At 34.2% G+C, this 21,264-nt stretch overlaps 1 protein-coding gene and 1 long non-coding RNA gene across 3 annotated transcripts; one reads left to right on the plus strand and one right to left on the minus strand.

The window, feature by feature from the left end:
* The first annotated feature begins 218 nt into the window (after positions 1-218).
* On the plus strand, positions 219-2,105 carry LOC147488683 (small ribosomal subunit protein uS8-like). Its single transcript, XM_086571015.1, has 4 exons — positions 219-344; positions 1,186-1,336; positions 1,438-1,598; positions 1,779-2,105. The coding sequence occupies exons 2-4, from the start codon at positions 1,204-1,206 to the stop codon at positions 1,875-1,877; spliced, it is 393 nt and encodes a 130-aa protein (XP_086427141.1). The 5' UTR covers positions 219-344; positions 1,186-1,203; the 3' UTR covers positions 1,878-2,105.
* Positions 2,106-17,849: 15,744 nt separating this feature from the next.
* On the minus strand, positions 17,850-21,207 carry LOC147488684 (uncharacterized). 2 transcript variants are annotated; one of them, XR_015202292.1, is made up of 6 exons: positions 21,146-21,207; positions 20,949-21,058; positions 19,973-20,162; positions 18,703-18,809; positions 18,068-18,191; positions 17,850-17,978 (listed from the first exon to the last, which is right to left on the minus strand). It is a non-coding gene; the product is annotated as an uncharacterized LOC147488684 (long non-coding RNA). The 2 variants fall into 2 exon arrangements; XR_015202291.1 differs by having other exon boundaries at positions 20,949-21,201.
* Between the last annotated feature and the right edge of the window lie 57 nt (positions 21,208-21,264).

Here is a 21,264-nt window from a genome sequence, read left to right on the forward strand (position 1 = left end):
TGCGCCTTGCGCCACTTCATTAAACACGCTTGGTTATCATGTCTGAGTTAGCACCCGCACGCCACTTGCTTTAAGCCTTTAACATTTGATGAGTTTGGGCCGAGGTGCAATAAGTTTTGGAGAAACAAGTCCGATCATCGACATGAACCGAGAATGGAACCCAAATTTGGCCCAAAGAAAACGTTACGAGATCAAGTCATCGAGCCCAACCCAGGCCCAAAGAAAACGTTACGAGATCAGCACGTGCAATGTGTAAAGCTGTATAAGTAGGGTAGAGGGTTTTCATTCCAACACTCTCCAGAACCCTAATCGTTTACAGCAGCAACCACAGATTCATTTGCTTGGTAAAAAAATAATCTTTCTCTCTTTTCAACTCTTGCTTTATTATGCTGCATCTAGTTTGTTTGTTTAATGAACTCTGGATCTGTGTAAAAAAATGTATGCCAAGAATGAATATTTCGTTTAGAGTGATGGGGGTTTGGTTATTAAATGGACATGCTATTTTGGTATTTAAGTTGATGTGATTAGTTAGTCTAGTTTTGTATGTGTAATACTCATAATCTAATCATGCCCATTTACTTTTGGTCTTGTATATATTTGCATTTCATGTTGTCTGATGATAATGATTATTGTTATCATGTCTAGCATTATGAAAATTTGTTGTTTGGTGTTCTGACATTGGTGAAATTAACAATATGTAAGTAGAGATCACTCTGTTTGGAAGAGCTATGTGGTGTATGTAGTTAAAATGATAGTTTTGTGTTTAGAAACTTTTAATTGGATGATTTTGACATTCTGAGAATTGTCTTTGCCATTTGCTTATCCTTTTTATGAAATTACTGTTTTTGAGAAGTTTCCTCAGTATTAGATATTGTCTGATTAGGGAATGAAGTTTCGTCAGTTTAGCATGGAATACAAGTGGAGACTGTTTTTTCCTAGATTGACAGTTTTAGTGTGTCAGTATTTTACATGGTGAAGATTGTTGGCATTTATGGTAGAATATAGTTAAAGAGGGTCTTGTTTCATTAGTTGTGATATATTGTTGTATAGAAGCAGACTTAGCAATGTGTGCATCTACAATGTTGGATTGAAAATTATTAGCAAGTTTTACAAATTCAGACCACATTATGACTGAATGAATATTAGGAAGCAGATGCTGTTCCTTATACTGTCTTTTTAATGCAGCATCAAGGTCAAGGAACGATGGTGAGAATCAGTGTTCTCAGTGATGCTCTTAGGAGCATGTATAATGCTGAGAAGCGAGGGAAGCGACAGGTCATGATCAGACCTTCTTCAAAAGTGATAATCAAGTTTCTCTTGGTTATGCAGAAGCATGGTATGCACTCTTGCCTATTTTCTTACTAATCTTTTTTCACTTTAGTTGTATTTATGACTCCATTGTACAATCTTGTCTTGACTATCAATTTTTTTTTATAGGTTACATTGGGGAGTTCGAGTATGTTGATGATCATAGATCAGGTAAAATTGTCATTGAACTGAATGGTAGGCTGAACAAGTGTGGAGTTATCAGCCCTCGTTTTGATGTTGGAGTCAAAGATATTGAGCCGTGGACTGCAAGGTTGCTTCCATCAAGACAGGTTTGTTTCGACCAGTAGTATTTTCTTATGGCTTTTTGTAACTGTAGTACATCCATGAAAGTATATGTATAATAGAAGGCATGTTCTGAAGAAGTGGCCAAGCTGGTTTATGTATAATCTCAAGTGCATCTCTGGTGATACACTCAGTATCTAATAAAACTTGGTTGGTGTAATTTGCAGTTTGGGTATATTGTGCTGACAACTTCTGCTGGGATCATGGATCATGAGGAAGCTAGGAGGAAGAACGTTGGTGGTAAAGTGCTTGGTTTCTTCTATTAGCTGCGGTTTTCTGAAGCTTGGTCATTTTGGGTGTTTAGATGTTAAAGATAAAGGACTGTTGGTTTCTGAACTTTTTGCTTGAGAGAAGTAGAATTTACATTTAAGTTCAATATGGTATGCTGCTGTGTTTTAATGCTCTATTTTGATAGTTGAACATTGTTGATTTCCGTTTTCGGGGAAATGTACTCTTATTTCATTTGAATATTTATTTAATGTTATTTTATTAGATTTCCCTTTCCCTGCACTTTGTATGTGCAAATATTATTCTACTTTGCTTTGTTTTAGAACGTTGTGTGCTAAGCCATTCTACTTTTTTTTCGGTTTGCACTCCTTGTAGACATTAGTTTAAATGGAAACTGGTTAGGAAATTAATAGCCAGAGACTGAAGTTCCCCTCTCTCAGTATAGGTACTGTTTAGTAGGCTTGTTGGGGTGATAAAAACTTCAATGCTGAAGACTATCATCAGCATATGCATTTGAAGTGTTGAAGTCTGGGATTATCCTAGTGAAATTTCAGATATTTATAATGTTGTCAGGAATATATTAGGGATGATGATGTCGGGAAATTTAATGTAGGGTGATTGATTGGGTAGGGTTGGGGAATATGGAACTCAATTGCCGGCTGGGACTGGTTGGTCAGTGCCATCGTTGAGCCTACTGGTGAAGTTCTTGTAGTCTTTATAGGTTAGGGTCTAAGCCTAGCATCTCACTGTTTGAGGTGGTACATTTTGGCGTGGTTGATCAGTGACATCTTTGAGCCTACTGGTAAAGTATTTGTAGTTTTTATCATAGTACAAAATATCTTGATATATCGCGATATTTAGGGATATCTATTCAGATTTTAGAGAAAGATATATAAATATCACGATATGTTCAGAGATATATACGACTGCAAATATCAGTGATATTTGGAGATATTTTGTGATATTTAGTGATATTTTGTGTATATAACAATTTTATTTAATATTTACTATTATATTTCAAATAAATATAAATAATGTATCATGATATATTAAAAAATATTTACAATATTTATAATATTTGTTGATATTTTAGATATATCTATGATATTTGCATATGAAATAATGTCAAATATCTTCCAAGAGGAGAATATATTCCCGATACATATTCAGAAGTTGAATATCGATAAATATCCATATCTTGATATTTTGTACTATGGTCTTTATAGATTAGTGTCTAGGCCTAGCATCTCACTGTTTGAGGTGGTACATTTTGGGGTGGCAGCTGTCAATTCAGCCTACTGATAAACAACAATCAGCTTACTTGTGTGAGTTGTGATTGGTCCTAAACGATACTCCAATGCAATGGGGAAACATGCTCATTACAAATACCGTGTCATGGAAGCCTTCAATTAGCCGTTTTTTTTAGGTAGTTTTTGGAGCAGCAGCAAAGTCTGAGCTTTATATCGTCTTTTATAGAGCTTTTCTGGAGTTATCTCGCATCAAAGACCCAACCAAAGCCTTGAAGAACAGTTCTTTTTTCTGATTTAATGTTCATTAGTGGGTGTAAAACGTAGGCAATCTTTAAGTTCATTTTTCCTCTAGTCGGGTGAGATCAGTTCTCGTATGCTAATGGTTGAGATTTCATAGTTGCTTACCTGACAATCAGTTCAATTGTGTACTATTTTCTGGTGATCGACATTTTTATGGACGCCTAACGCTTTAAGTGGCTTCTAATTTTCAACACCCAATGTGAAATTATGAGAGCCCAATTTACTAGATAGGTTATGAAATGTTGTCGAATAATTAAGAATACCATCTGCTGCTATTAGCTTAAAAAGAAAGCACTAGTACTTGGCTATTCCAAAATTTTCTGGATTATCAGAACAAAAGTTCTACTAGTTTGGCTCTTGAAGTTGAACAGAAAGAGTGGACAAAATAAATGTAAAAGACAAAACTAAATGTAAAGGAGCAAACAAGTTCACACATTTCTTCACCAAAATAACCAATAAATCCCGACAAACTAACATTCATTCCTAAAGATACTGCCAAAGGATCATAGCTGCCCTACTGTACGAGCAAAACCGTATCCAATTCACCAGAACTTCATCTTTCTAGTCGTTGTTACTGCATACTTGGTAATATCTTCCAACGAACTCCATTATCTTTTGCCTGAAGAACAGCAGCAGTAACTACCCAAATGAAAGTTGTAGCTTCCTGCATGGACGAATGGGAATAGGTTATCAATCCTTTGCTCAAAGAGATGGTTCAAGCTGGAAAGTGCTCTCTTTCTGTAGTGATAAAAGGAAGCATCTTTTCAGTATATACTTTAAGTACACTGTATACATCATTTGGATACTTTTGTTTGTGCACTTTTTTATATTTTTACTAGCATCATGCACGTGCTCGCGCACGTTGTATTAGACAGACAGATTCTAACATTCGTTACCAAAACTTAACCTGTACATGTTTTGAATATTGTATTTCGAATGGAAAGGTTTTAGACCTGAGAACCGCATGGTTTGGGGAGAATGCAGAGATGAACTTGGGAAGCTTCTTGTGGTACTGCAATAGAGTAAAAGTACCGATTGAGAACAATCACACAGCTGATCATGCACCATGCACTGATTGACTAAATAGCCCGTCATTCCATTTAAACAATGTTTTAGCATAAAGCTGCACATTTATTGCAGAAAAGAAGGGGAAGAAAAATAATTCTCACACAGTTCAATTAGTAGCACTTATTGTATTCATCGAGATAGGGGCAACAAATTAAAATATGCATACTTCACAGACAAAGGTTCGATCAGAGCATGTACTGCTTATCAGAAGTAGTTGGCAAGAAGCTGTGATTTCAAATGAATACCGCACTCAAAGTATTGCTTCAATAGCACTTAGATGCACTTAGATTTTGCACGACTTACAAAGGCACCAAAGAGTGCCAAAAAAACCAGAGCAGCAGATCAGTAGTGATTCCAATAGCATCAAGAGTATCAGTTCTCTCTCAGATCAGGTGGCTCTTGCCAACCACATCAGCAATGGCGAAAATCTGAATAATGACAGATTTGTATCCCACTGCAAGGCCTAAAATAATGTTAGTAGCAGCTCCAGTTCTGCAGGAATCAGCAACATCTAGCACGGGGCTGCAACAGAAGAACGGAAAATAAGAGTTGATATAGGACGGATCAAGAAATAATAAAGAATATAGAAAAGTTTATTAGAATAGAAAACATGTATACATTGCTAGTAGAGTATTCAATCACAAAGCCAATGACCGAGGTTACCCATAGACCAATGACATCAACAATAGAATTATAAGTAACAACATTGGACGATTTTCCTTCCCTTGTCATTTCATCGATCTAACAATGACACAGCGGACTCTACCAATCCATTCTTACATAAGGTGTCAATCAAGGCACTATGTAAGACAACGTCAGCCTCCAATCCTGCTTATTTTCACTCTCTAAATATCTCCATTGCATCTTGGTAGATACCCCCTTTCGAGTATACATCAATCAAAGTTGAGTAAGTAAATAGATTAGGACTCAAGTTTTCTTATTTCATCTCTCTGAACAGCTTTTTAACCTCATCATAAATACCCTACTTTCCATAATTTCTCAAAAGCGCATTATAAATAGGGAAAATTTAACTGGAAAATTGGAGTAATCAAAAGCCTTGGCACAAAGCAATTGCTAATTGAAAAATGAGAAATAGGTGGTGAAGTAAAAACTACTTGGTGAATTTGTTGTACTTTTTTGTTGTTTGAACTTTCTCCATTATCTCATCATCACTTCCAAATTCCAACAACATCCAGGATTGGATACTCTTTCTCACATGCAGTAGGATCAAATATGCGAACATGGAACTTCAAACCATCTTCAAGTTTGAAAACTAAGAAATCCCTAATACATAGATCATGTGCTCTTGCAAAATCTTCCCAACTTTCTCGAAACCAAAACCCTATTCATGCTAACAGCCAACACTTGCTACTTCTACTGGTCCTCAATGTGACATTTCCTTCACTGCACTTCTCTTCTAAGTGTTGGTTCTTGAAAAGGGAGAATTGACTACAATAAATAAAAAGAAAAACGATCCAAACTAAATAGAGATCAAAGCACTTTCGAGCTACATATAAGGAAATAGTAGAAAATAAGAGGTGCTCACAATTTCTTTAAGTGAACCAGGAACGATGACCTTGAAGAAACGGGGTTTCCTTGGTCAGATTGTGGTCTTCGCCATTTTACAGTAATGAACTATTGTGTTAGCACCACTCAGGACTGACAGGGAACACACAACCCTTTAGTATCCCCAGGATAGGGCGTTGGGCTCAAGCCTCAAGCTTCCTCTAATTTTCCAGCTTTGGCACAACCATCAATCATGGTGCTATAAGTTACAACATTAGGCAATACATTCTTCACCGTCATCTCAGACATTATCACAAAAGCCAAATCCATTTGTCCACCTTTACATACTGCATCTAATAATGTATTGTAACCATCTCACCAAACAAATTCTTCGCTTTGCTCCCATTGAACCCACCACGACTACAAACGGCAAGAAGTCGCGTGAAGCGGTAGAGATTGATCTAAAATCTAAACGATATGTTTTGTGACATAGAAAATTAAGATGAATAAGGTAGAGACTAACACATATACTCTAATACTCTATCAACATGAACAAACAATCAATATTTTTCTTTTACATTCTTTTTTAGGTCGAAGATTGAAAAGAGAAGAAAAGGGTAGGGAGATGAAGAATGAGAGCTTATTATAATTTATAAACATGGATATACAAAGTTTATTTGGACATTTAAGTAAAAACAGATTGATTTTTATGTACAAAATTACAATTGGTGAAATTCAATCTGTAGAGTGAGAAAGCTAGAACATACTTTTTTTTAACTACCAAATTCAATCTATTGGAGAGTTTCTTTCTGAGTTGGAGAGTTTCTTTCTGAAATTAAATTCATTTAATTTACTTGTAGAGGAGAGTTGAGCAGAGAGAGAAAGAGTGGAGGCGAAGAGAGGAAAAACAAAGAAGCGGATAGAAATTTCTATTAGGTGCAAAATGACAAAACTGTCCCTGTTGTTTAGATGCGAAAAGACGAAAATACCCCTGTAACGTACGTGAAAATTACTGTTCATCGACCCCATATTTTTCTAATATAGTAAGATGTTGTTAAAGCTCGACAATGAATGTAGCCCTTGGATGAGCAAAGATCACACAATCCTAGAAGTTGAGAGGTCCAAAGTCTCTTCTCGACGTTCCTTGGATCTCGGCCTTCTGTGAATGAAAAGATTTAGGTGACTCTAGGTCCAAACTGTTTCAACTTTCATTAAAAAATCTCCTCATTTGAATCCTAGCTCTCATAGCATTGATCTTCACATCATTGCTTCTAAAAGTTAAAGAACTTGATTATCTGACTTTCCTTCAATTACATACCAACTTCGATCTGACCTTTTCTTAAGAGGAGTCTGCTTAAATAATGTAGCTTATGATTTGGACTAATTGAAGGATAATGAGAATTGTCCAATGCTCCCTTAAAGCTACTTTGTCATATTCTAAACTGTTTTTTTTAATACGTACTGTATCATTTGGGGGATAAAAAAAAATGTCTAAGAAAAAACTTTTATTGAATTGTGACCAAGTGCGATTACGTGCACATCCACTAGTATTTAGGGACTCACGTAGATCGCAGTATCGCACATATCTTTTGTTTTTTTATACTTAATTCACAACGTATTTTCTCTCTTTCTACCCATATATATTGGAGAACATAGAATAGTTATAGGGTAGTTGTGTATAAAAACCATATATTTATGGAGAAAAAACAAATGGAAAAAGAATATCAAAATATGAACGTGGTTTGAGGCATGTTTGATGACACAATCCTTATGATGCTCTTTTCCCCAAGTCCCCAACTACAAGAGTTTGTTATCGGGTCTTGATAACTTACTTCCAAAACACACACCAAACCACAGAATTCACAAAACTCAGCTTGTAATATTAGGGACGCGGTATTGACACTCCACTTTATGGAATTAGCACCCCTTTAACCAATTCAAAAGTATTGGCACCCCTCTATTAATCACATAAAAAAACACTCAAGATAAGAAATTGCCACGATATCGTACAATCCACGGTATCGGATTGCCGCAAAAACCTATATCACATAGAAGATGGTTGTCGTGGGTCTGTTTTTCTTTTAAATTTTTTTTAATAGCCACCGTAAAAAAAAAGTTAGTTGCCGCGAGATGGTTGTGTTCACTAAAATAGAGTCTTTGTTTGTGTTAATTATCAAAACTCTTCTTCATTAATTTGATTACAAGTTTTTCTTATAGCATATGAAAATATTTGCCGCGAGATAGCAAAAAATTATGCCTCGATTGTACATTTTTTTTGTCATGGTTTTGGTGTTGTTCTTAGAGTGTATAAAGAAGTTTTAAAAAAAAAAAAAAATAAGATATCTACATGTCGCGTGTTCAATATGCAAAATTTGAAGTGAAAAAAAAAACAAAAAACACAAAAAATATGTTCCGCGACAACTCTCTGCCGTGGGATATGGGATCTCACGGCAACCCAATTCCGTAGATTGTGCGATCTCGCGGCAACTGCCTGCCGTGGGATATGGGATATCACGACAACCCGATGTCGTAGAACTATCAGGCATGTGAGGTGTAAAAAGACATAAAAAATAACTATTATTATTTTATTTTTTGCCAAAAGGTGCCAATCTCATAAAGTGGGGTGCCAATACCACGCCCCATCATATTAGAAGTCTGAGTATATTGTATACATGAATAGACACACCTAGTGAAATGAGTGGGTAGCTCTAAACTTTTAGATACAAACTCACTGGTAAATATATAGACAACTAGATTTTTGGACCCGTTCAACGAACGAGGACCATTTTTATATATATTTTTTTCATTTTATTATTATGTATAAAAAAAATTTACTTCCAAACTATATTGAAACTCATACAATAAATTAATTGATCAAAGTTTTCATTGCCAATAATTTGTTATGGCTATTAAACAAAGTTACAAACATAGAGCGCTCAACAAAATCCATTAAAAAGTAAAAACTTGCATTGTTCGTCATCAGTGTAGGGTAGACTGGCACGAATGAGCTCCACTGACATTTCCTTATAACATTTGCTGCTTCTAACCCCAATAAGTGCAACATTTGGACCCATTAAAGAAAGCAATTAATTATATCTCTTTGTTTCTACTTATACTTGTAAATGACATATTAAAATGAGATTTTCATATATGAAAAACCACAATTGGTTTTAATCTAAGGTTCAATCGAAGTATGTTTTTCCCTTATTCCCAAAAAAACTACAAAAGAGAACCAACCTTAGAATACTCATTTTTTAGTATTTAACCTCAGAATATTCATATCGTCAAATAAAATTATGCACAAAACAAATTTTTGTTGAAATCTTACATGTAGCTAGTAGAGCTTATGCATCAAAATCGATTAAACAAAGATATGGAAAGAAAACTCGATAAAGAAAACAATTAATTATACCTCTTTTTTGCTTCCACTTATTCTCGAACCCGACATTAAAATGATATTTTCACAAATAAGAACGGCAATCGGTGCAATATTGCTCTATTTATATATTGCAAAAGTTATATATATTTTCACCAAAAGTTACATATATGCACTCAACTGTAAAATTCAAAAACTGCAAAGTAGCATTTGAAAACTCAACGTTTACGCATTTAAATCTATTGGCATCTCCCGATTTTCATGTAAGAGCATAAAAAACTTAATTATAATTGATTATGCCTACTACTGCAAACAGTATAAAAATATAAAGCTTGCAACAATACAACAATGAACGGCGCAAGTTTCATAATATTCAATGTTCCACATAAGGATGTCCATCATGGCACAGTGTTTTATTCGTGTGCCTATTTAGTAATAATTCAAATAGTTCTAATCCACATGTATCATTGAACAGAGATTCTATTAATCGATAAAAAAAAACTACCTATTAACAAATAATAATAATAATAATAATAATAATAATAATGACTTTGGTGGGTTTGAACCACCATCTCTTGAGCTACCATCAAAGTCACTTAATATATTGCTCTAGATATGAACATGACCTTGGTGGATTTGAACCACCATCTCTTGAGATGTATTTTCACACTCAAGTGCTCTTCTATTGAGCTAAAGATCCATTTTAAGATACTTAGAAATATAATGTGCAAGATAACAAAGTTAAAAAAGAACAAAAAAATTAAATGTGATATACGATTCATCCACGATAACAATCATATACAAAATCAAACTAAATACAAACAAAACACCACACTAAACCAAAACAATATAAAAGTGAGATTTATTAACCTGTTTTTTCACCTTAATCTTTTAGACATGGATGTTGTTGTGCAATTAAATGTCAAAAAATACGCATTAGTCCTACTAATAAGATAAAATTCACATAGTGCATAAGCTTGAATTCACTTACAATTTACAATCCGAGAGAAGCATCTCAGCATAAGTACATTAATGATAGCTGTAGTGGATCTGTGAATGCCAAACTCACTGCCCTATCTGCCAACTTCATCTCAAAACAGTTTGATATTCATTTATAGTGATGCCATTTTTTAAGTGAAATTATTATGTCCACTATAAATAGGATATGTCTATTATAGCATGTTACTAACGTCCGTCATATACTAATAGTATTTGGGCAGGTAAACATGTTAAATGGAAGGGTACCTAGACAGGTGAGTTGTTCCACTGGTGATCGATCCTATCTCATCAAGTAAATGGGGTGATCAAATTAGCTTTTTCAACCATTGCAGCTAATTTTTCAGTAATCAGTAAATAGTTGGTTCAATTTTTTAAAATGGGTTTGGTAAATGTATGAGAGATAATGGTCAGCTCCACACTAAAATCAAATTGATCATCATTAGAATCTAATCGAGATGAATATTTATCTAAAGAGGATAAGACCTATAAAAAAAAACAATAGAAGAAATCAAGACAGCCAAAGTAACTAATGTATTTAAATTAATCAAATGTTTAATTCATGTCAATAGTCATTGTATTAAGATGTACCTTTAAGGTTTTAACTAATGAAGTAACTATCAAACAACTTAGACCATAACAGAAAACAATTCACAACCATGATACTATTTATGAAATACATGTAATGAATATGCCATGATACAATTGACAACAGGAAGTATATAGTGCAACGTGACCAAATAATGAATATGCCACAACTTTTTAAATGAAGAAGATGTTAATGATACTAAAATTCCATATTTTAAAAACATCAAATTAAGAACTATTCCATATCAAGCATCAAAAGGCGATGTTTTATTTACGCATACATTTTATTTATCTTAATGAAGCTCATCAAATAGAAATGGTATCAAATGTTGAACCACTCTAGCCAACCTAACGAACTTGCTCTAAAGACTAAATATCACTTTCACCTGGAAAAAAAATTACTCATTGATGCAAAGATAAATTAAACTTAATTGATAAGAAGATCAAAATCAATTGAACGTGATAAGAAGATCAAAACACATGCATTCTTAATAACCTATGCAAACTCAACTAACTATGATGACATTTTTTCAGCATGCAATCTCTGAAATTACATCACCAATCAAACTCTCAGTAATATTATAGATTGCGAAAATAGGGATGGATTGCATGGCAAAATTCATATTGGAAAACCTAATAAATGGTTAAGACATAAAAGAACCTAATGAAAAAGTGACTTAATGGCACGTACTTCTGAGGAGATATTGTGAGTGCCATATTTGCCACATCCTAGTGCTGATCCTGTATAATTGTTGTATGCTATGCCCCTAAAAATACTAGGGTGGAATAAGAGTATGCTAATTATAGAAAAAGTAAAATAAAGCACACGGTTTAAGGAGAAAAGGGCTTAAAGCTAGAGAAGACTCACACAGGGCAAAACTTTGTTATTCCATTCAAGGTCTTTTGGGGCTTCTGATGTATGACCTGAATTATATAAATTAAAGTAGTGAAAAATAGCTAGGTAACTATAACATTTCAAAACCGTCCAATTTGCAAGGAATCCAACTGTTTGTCGTCTTACATGTTTTAGTTCATCCCAGGCGGAACTTGTATACTTTACAAACTTACATTTATAAATTTTCCAAATGCCACCCTGAAAATAATAATGATTGCGGCATTGTGACATATGCATCTCTTTAGTTGCACTGTTACATACCACAGTTCCAACTCATAAAACTCGGTTATGATGAAATCACTAATGCTTAATGAGCAACACTCACACTACAAACGAATGAAGGCTGTAAAGTTTCAATATCAATGGTGCAACCATATTAGGATTAAAGTAACTATAACACCGAGAACCTAGAAATTAAAAGAAAAAATCGTACTATGCTTAGATAACAATTATTATAGAATATCATTCGGACCTCCTCACTCAAATTTGAAGTCCAAACATTGTCGAGAAACAAAGGTCCTAGGTATCGTCACGTAAGTGACGACTCAAACAGCAACCATTAAAGGAGTTTCATAAGCTGTGTGAGACATGGTGCAGCATTGCAAAATGGAGAAAGTAAATGGTGGGACAATAACCTCCTTTTGTGAGAAATCTGGAGAACCACTATATTATTTACTTCCGTTTCATAAGCTAAATGTAGGATGTAATAGGTGGGTACATAACTGATGATACCCATACTATACATTTCTTAACACTTCTTATTCTTTTTCCTTGTAACCTTTTATTCTTTTAATCAATTACCTTTTAGCGAAAAAAAAAAAAAAAAAAAAAAAAAAAAAAAAAAAAAACCATTAAAGAAGTTTCAGTATTCGCCACAGCCTCAGAAATCTCCTTGTGCAACTCTGAACATACAATGCCAATATGAACTAAAGACTTTCCAACAATAATAGGATAACAACGCCTTTTCCAAAATGAATGTACAACGGCCACATACTTAATAAAACACACTTTCACTTGTTCCAGGTTCAGGACATGTTTACGTTCAGGTTCAAATTTTTCGACAACTTTAACAATGTGAGTCTACCTAACATTCTAGCCAAAGTATTCACACTAATATAGTGCTCAATAACTGAGAGCTTAATTAAAACAGATCAATTGAGAGTGTGAAGCTGTTGTTAAATTTGTAATCACTTGCAAAAGTTGTTATGGATGGTAGTGAAGATGGACCTCTGGAACAACCACCTTTGTTCCTGTGTAAATGGCAATGATATCGGAGCTACTTGTAAAATATGATTACTTGGCCAGGGGTACCTATAAAAAGTTGATGACATAAAAATATAAACACGGAGTTCGCATATTTTTTATGCTTTACTTTTCTGAATATTTAAGAATCTCAAGTTCCACGTACATAACATGACGAATTATTTTGATGGCAACAACTATAAAAAAAAATGGTTATACAAACGCGTTGCAACTGTGAAAACACCAAACATGCTATTTAAATTGAATGACTAATTAAAATCATAGAATTTTAGACTCCCCTATCTCATTGCCCATTTCTTCCTTTGAATCCTAGAGTTGCATTGATATATGTGAGGTTGCCCAAACAAATTAAATCTAAATCACATGAGGACACTTCTAATATTATCTTCAAGAAACATAATAAGAGAATATTCACACACACACACAGATATATATATATATATATATATATATATATATATATATATATATATATATATATATATATATATATATAAGCTTGTTCACTAAGGAATTTAATCTACAAAGGCATATCATTTAATCATTTTGTTCAGTTTAATCATTGATATATATGCAAAAACAATACCTTGCATTTGTTGAGTATGAAGGTCCAGCTAAATTAGGTGTGGTATTAGTATCAGGGCTGTGTAAACTACAAAGAAAATAAGATTAATAAAAAACAATAATTACAGTTTAGTAAAATCTTTCAGTGTAAACACTTACATGTTGATGTGGATCACTGGCTTAACACGGGTACCCCGGGCTGGAATTTCTTCATTGAGAATTGATTTGGAGATTTCAGATTGATACAGGGTAAAAAGCCTAACAGGATATAAAAGTGTCACAGCTCTTTCAATTGTTTGCAAAGTTGCGAGGTATTAGGATGTTGTTGTTGTCATTCTGTTAAGTTGATGTGATCTAGCGTCAGTAGGAGGCGGATGAGTACGAACTGTAAAAGCTGTGGCATTTGAAGAACTTATCCATATGCTCGATGTCTTGCTTGACTCTGATTTCTTTTTGTCTTTTAATTGTAGCATGTCCGGGTCCATTGGTCGTTTCCCTTTATCCATGAGTCCTATCGTAAGGATAGATATAACATAAATGAATGGAAGACATATGGGGAAAAAAACGATGCTACTGCCTATTGGGTTGCACCAAAAAAAAAAAAAAAAAAAAAAATCCAAATACCATTCATATCTATAATCTAAAAAGGATAAGATCGAGAAATTGCAGTATAATTATTTTTCCAATTCTAAATCAGTGAAAATAATGGAATGTAACACGTTGACACATATATAATAAAGAATCATCAAATCATCAACAATTAAACTGATTGTAGAAGCCAATAAAAACGATCAATCTGCAGAAGCACCTGCATCTAAATGGTTTAATGATAGGTGCACAGAAAGAATGATCAACAATGCACTCACTCGCACCAAAATAAAATATTTTTAAAAAGAGGTTTGGCTTGTGAAAAGCTTAGTCTCAATTAATAGCATGAGGCAGAAGACATAAAATATTGTGCTACATGAACGTAAGCAATATACATATGTAAAACACATATAGAGAAAGAAAGAGATGCTACCTCAAACAACAAAATGCATTATTATGGCTTAAGTTGGAACATGAATATATAAATAGTGTCATAATTCGAGAAATGATATGACCTTAACAAAGATCATACAAAACACAAAATGACATTCTCAAAATGTCAAAATATAACAGCCAAAGCAGAAGATAACTTAAACATATCATCACCTACCCTTAGGCTAGAAAGAGAGAGAAAGAGGAAGATCTCAAACAATGAAGAACCTAGCCGTTTTCACGGTTTGAGGAAAAGACATATACTTGAAACTTATATTTAAGAACGACCAATTAAAGTTTTAGTGCCAAAGTCTAGCCGATATTTTCTCTACTCCCATTCACCTATCTTTTAAATGAAAGAAACAAATCAGGCAATACTCTAAATAGTTTGCATAGTATTACCAAAGTGGCATAGTTTGAAAATTTGGGTTGCAGACATAATCTAGATAAAGTGAGTTATGCCTTTTTGTGTACTCCTAGAAAAGCTAGATCCATCCAATTGTTCAGAATTGACTTTACCAATTCTATAACTAATCTTTTGGTAGCCATTGGGCATTTTGGTTTTATACTTAGTATTCAAGAAACTTGGCATTATAGGGCACATCTAGATGCCTTAAGCCCGCACAGTTTGCTCAAGCGCAAATCATGGTTTGAGTAACATAGCCTAGACACATTTAATATATATAACGTGTTAGGATGACAAACCTTTACGCCATTATAATTTCTATACTCAGAAATATAAATAACTTCCAACATGCCATGCAATCTTGCAGCTAGCATGTCCAAAGGCCTGTAGGTAGAATCATGTGTTCTTTGTGCTTCATAACTTTCTAGGCTTCTTCCCCCCAACCACCATGTTTCTGAAGTGGTCTATGAAGAATACATATAGCAGCCGACACCTTTAGAATAAGCAGATAATTGTTAAAGAATCGAGTATTTGAAAAGATTTGCACGAACATGAACTCAAAGTATCATCTTCACTAATTAGATACAATTTATTGTCTGCAACTTTTGATATAATGCTCATTTTGGTGTTGCAATGTGATAAGTTGTTGAATTTAAGCTACCTTTGAGACAGGTTTTTCCCTGTTGATTGTTCTTTGCTCTTCTCTTTTTTTTTGGTTGCCAAGATCCTAGTTTTGTATTTAGCATCAACAAACCCTGGCATTTTGGGACACGTCCAACCAAAAGAAGGGGAGCAGCTCCAAACTGCAAAAAAAAAAAAACATCGTTAGCCCATGAAGCTAGCTCACACGCAAAACCATTGGTTGAGTACCATAGAAGTAGATTTATTATCCTAAGATGATGGCCCTCCATGCTGGATCAGAAGTTGTAGTTCTATGCTTAGAAACATAAAAAGCTATGCAATCTTGCAGCATGTTTGAAAGCCTGTAGGTAGCAGATCATGCATGCTTTGTTGTGCTCCGTACATTTCCGTCAGTAACATGGACAATATTATGGGTTCCCTATATCCAAAGACTCTAGCTAGTTCCTTACCTGTGAAATACTAAATCAAAGACAACCCATTAAAAGCTTCAAAGTTCACAACACTTTACATATAATGCCTTAGTCATCACCCTACTCTTTTTATAAAAAAAAAAACTAATTAAAAATAGTATTATCAATGCCATATATCTATTGCAATAACTGATTAGCCAAATGCTACTGTTAACTATGAAATTTAATGGAATGGTATAAAATTTTACCATAGAATGTTTAAACCTGATGCTACAATGGGATATAGAAGCCACACTAGAAAGATGAAGATTCTAAACAGTTCAAATCCCAAAGTGGAAGCTTAAAATGTGCGGCAAAGAATCATTCCTCAGATAGGCAGCTTACGTACTCCCAGTCCCCCTGCTGAAGAGGAATTAACAACAGTACACTCTACTTTCAAAGAACATGAAGAAAATTTTCAACGGACGACCGGTGCCATTACGTGATATCCTTTTTTATTATTTCTTCCGTGATTTTACGTAATTCAAAAATAGCGGCTTTTATATACCTCTTCTCATCATAATTTTGATGGTATTAAGAACATAGATTCCATGCCCATTCACTGAACATGTATCACTGAACGGGTATCGTTAAATATTAGAGTTTTATGAAAAATGTTCTACATGGAATTATGTAATTACTTAAACTATGTTTGTTTGATAGTTTGCTTCACATTTTGTTCCAATAAGATGAAAAGAGAGAAAGATCATTTTAAATGTATAACTATAATACCATCCCCAATTGCTGTTAAGACTTTCCCACTACATATTCTACAACTAATATTCTCAACCTCTTGGGTGCTTTGAGATTGATTCAATTCTTTTGTATTAACCTTCCGATCTCCCGTTGATTTACTCAAGGTGGTATAATAGTCAATTGTGTAGATCCTTCGGCAGAGGTTTTATACCACAAATCTAGTAAGCAATACATATTCGAGATGATTGTGTAAGCAACATCGTTTATGTAAAGAAAATAACGACCTAAGCCAAAATTATGTAATACTTACTGATTATATAACAAAAACAAATCCTAGGCTTCCAAGGGATGATTAACCGGCAATATTGTTTTTTACATAGATCACAAATCTTACACATTACGGATTATTATTAGAAAAAAAGTGAGCACTACACCATAACAGGCTATTTGCAACAGCAAAAAAGCATTGCTAATAATTTTCGCAATGCTTTTTAAGCGTTGCAAATATGGCGTCGGTAAAGTGTTGGAAATATTTGCAACGCTTAAAAAGCGTTGCAAACAGAAATTTCCAACGCTTAAAAAGCGTTGCAAACAGAACTTTCCAACACTTATTATAACTATTTCGTACACATATTTAAAACCTTTGCAACGGTTTTTTATTTCACAAACGCTTTTTAAGCGTTGGTAATTTGTTAAAATTTTTACCATCGGTTTGTAACCGTTGCAAAGTTATTAGTTAATTTTAAAAAAAATAATTTAAAATTCATTTGTAACGGTTATAAACCGTTGCTGATGGGTTGCTAATAAAAAAAATAATTTTTCATATTTTGTAGCGAGACCAGCTAAACCTCCAATAAACAATGAATACAAGAATACAATAAACAGTGTATCATAGTTGCCAATTGAAATAACTGAGCCCACAACCATAGATGTTAAAAATTCTTTTTCACCACCAATCAGATTTGAAGAGAGTGAGGTCTTTCCTATCAAAAAAAAAAAAAAAAAAAAAAAAAAACTTTGAAGATAGTGTGGTAGCAGCACACTTTGCCAACAAACTCTTCTTTTCTTCCATACTTTTCCCCTCTATACTCGCAACAAGTTCCTTAATTTTGCTAATTACCTGAAATACAAGTAGCAAACTCATGGCTTCTAGAAAAATTTGTCATGAACATATCCATCCAATCAAACCAAAAGATCCAAATTTCTTACCAAATTGGAAGCAGCTCGAAAACTACGTATAAGACTTTGAGTGGACACCATCCTCAATGAAAAGTTTGGCCTCCTTTAAAAACTCTTCCGCAAAAAGAACTACTCTAGTGGTTCCATCACCCACCTGTAAACAATAAATCCGGTCATTAATATTACAAGTGAATTCCAAATTTATTCCTAAAACCTAACCAATACAATTATTAATGATACCCTCTCAACTTTTTCTGAGACAATGTCCTTGTTAATGTCATTATCTTCTCTAAAGTATAAGCTGTTAAATTTTGTAGTAATGCAACCATCATAACCCACTCTAATAAATAAATATAAAAATTTCACTCTTTTAGTAAATTTGTAAATTTACTAAAATTAGTAAATTTTTAATTTGTAAAATTTGTAAATTTGTTTTCTATTGTATACCTCAGATTCTTGAGACTTGGCAATATCGACAAGAATCTTAGCAGCAGGATGAACAACATCAAGAAGTTTCATAATAGTAGCACCATCATTAGAAATAGTAGCATTGCCCTTGTCATCATGAATCAATTTATCCATTCCTCAATAAAAAACATATACGCAAGCCAGAGTTGCATAAAAGAACGACGTAATATCATAAATATGAAAGAAAATAGATCTACCTCGTTCCCAAAAGTTTCAATAAATCCGCCACATAAGTCATATCAGAAATGTACTCTTCATGGGCGTCAAAAGAATTGCAGCAAGTACGTTGCCTTGTATCCCAAACCTATGGAATGAAATTTATAAACCATCAGGATAAAGAAAAGTAAGTAACTAGTATTTCATCAACAGGCATATAAATGGAGTTTAAGATTAGTAATGACTAAATTGGATGATGAAGTCTAACAACAAGATAAGATACTCCACTTTTAAGGACTGGTGCATTTGTAATGTGGTTTTGTTGTGGGCATCACCAATTGATGTACCCCATACTCGCATCCACGGTGGACTTGATAAGACCTTAATACTACCATTTGTAGGCTTTCATTAGCTTTTCGTTTGTAACAAATGCGGAAGGCGATGTTGGCGTTACACTTTTTCCTCTACGAGATCCGGAACCTACGGTCCATCCTCACCGTGTTGCTATACTAGTTGATTTGGAGGTTTTGTTTCATGGGTGAAGAAGAACTGAATGGAACTTCGATGCCCGGGAAGCCACTATGAAAGCAAATCCAAAACTAACACTTTTACCCCCTTATTGCTCTTATCTTCTATGAAATCTCCGGAGGACCTTTTGGGGTTGAAGATTGATCCAAGGCGGGAGGGGGTCCCCTTTTATCTTTGCTTGGTTTTTAATTTTTCCTCTACTTTGGAGTGTTCCAGAAGCCTTAGTTACAGCTGAACTTGCTACAAGCTATCCTGAAAATGGCGGGTATGTTCTCTGAATTTCTGACATAGAAGAAGAGCTCAATGAGGACAAGAGATACTAAAAGTTTGGTAGGCAAAGTTCACACGTGGGATTTTTGTCATCCCCATACTCTCACATGTGAAAAATCAATGGTCACTTTCTCATCATTTCTTAATACATTCTAAGATCGCCTCAACTATGCAGTAGGGTAGATCACTCTACACCTCCACTAAATAAACGACACGTCGTATTCCGTATCAACTTCCGACATATAACAGATACGTGCCCTAGTATTACAACAAACCAAAACAAGTTGTTATTATGCAAACTGGACCAAGTGATTACACCTTTCCTGAATACACTAATCCCACTCCTAACTTGTTATGTCGATTGTCCAACCAATACCCGCGGAAGAAAAATGAACTAAGAATGACGGCTAGAAGGATCATGACCCTAATTAACATGAGGGATGATAAGTGACATCTAAGTAATCTTGAAAACAGAAAGTTTGAGTCCGCTCTGCGGCAAGACAAAACAAGTACCTTGAGAAGTATATCGACGGATAGGATTATTCTGAAATAACAAAAGTTCATGTTAATCGTCCAACCCACTAGCATAGCTTCCTTGGAGTAGAAAGGCCAACAAGCTTATTTCCAAGAAAAGCATTCCAGAAGTTGTAAACAAAGAGAGAAGATTCCATGAAAATTCCTTTCCATTGGTGCATTCCCATGGCTGCATCAACAAATCAACAATTAAAAGCGAGACACCGACCATAAGATATAGTTTAGGATATACGATTGAATAAGAGCTATGGGAGCATCTGAAATGTTCATAAAAACCAACAATTTTTCCCACCACATAATAACATCGAGAAAAGCTGAAATTGGTCAATATTGCATGCATATACTTTATACACGGACCTTCGAGGAATTTTTTAAAAGCCCAAAGAAGTAATGAGGCGTTAAAGAGGTCAAGTTAAAGATTATTAGTTCAGCCACCATTTTCACCCGGATAAGAAAATATATATACTACTCTCTATCTTTATCGAGGTTGATTTTAATCCACACGAGGTCATATGATGGCACGGCTAATCCCCATATACATTAAAAAGAAAGAATCGAAAACCATAAACATGCGAGATACCATGATAAAGGATATGCAAATATTTGAACCAACTTTAATCTTTATCAAAACGGGGTTGATGTGAAAAGACACAACTCTTTAACATAGCGGTACATACTTTTTTTTTATAAAAGTAGAAGATAGTAATAACACAATGTACACCATTATCGATTCTGATGAATTCCTAAATCACCCATATTTTGATCACTAGCACTACCTCATGGCTACTAAGTAAAAGTAAGTAAACCAAGAATGACATTTATCAATAAAACTCACTATCCACTTTAAAACTAAATTTCATTATCAAAGCTAAAATCATACTCTAAACAAAGTTTCAACACATAACAATATCCATTATTATAAAACTATGAAGTCAAAGTGAACAAAATGACAAACCTGAAAAGCACACCAAGCAAGATTGAGCAAGCTAATAGCCCAAAGAAGTCCATAATAAGCAATCATGATATAAGACCTCCCATGAAACAGCTTAGTAAAGCTCTTCTTAGCTTCCAAAGCCAAGTAAACAAAAGTAACTATAAAGTGTGTCAGTACTACAAGGTTCAAAGGATTGGATATAAATACTTATTTCAAACCTTCTTCTTTGGGTATATTTGGCTGATCAATCAAGAGCTGTCGGAGTGCACCAACATCACCAAAGACTTTGGAAGGAAATAGTCCAGTGATAAAAAAAAAAATTACAAGCCGCGCAAAG

This window comes from Coptis chinensis, chromosome 7 (genome assembly GCF_015680905.1).
Source record: "Coptis chinensis isolate HL-2020 chromosome 7, ASM1568090v1, whole genome shotgun sequence".
Classification (NCBI taxonomy): Eukaryota; Viridiplantae; Streptophyta; class Magnoliopsida; order Ranunculales; family Ranunculaceae; genus Coptis; species Coptis chinensis.

What these genes read in the sequence shown, in the direction of transcription:
- LOC147488683 (XM_086571015.1), top strand. Translation starts at nt 1,204, where the DNA reads ATGGTGAGAATCAGTGTTCTCAGTGATGCTCTTAGGAGCATGTATAAT. An exon ending in CTTGGTTATGCAGAAGCATG is followed by an intron (nt 1,337 to 1,437) that starts GTATGCACTCTT and finishes TTTTTTTTATAG; the next exon opens with GTTACATTGGGGAGTTCGAG. An exon ending in GGTTGCTTCCATCAAGACAG is followed by an intron (nt 1,599 to 1,778) that starts GTTTGTTTCGAC and finishes TGTAATTTGCAG; the next exon opens with TTTGGGTATATTGTGCTGAC.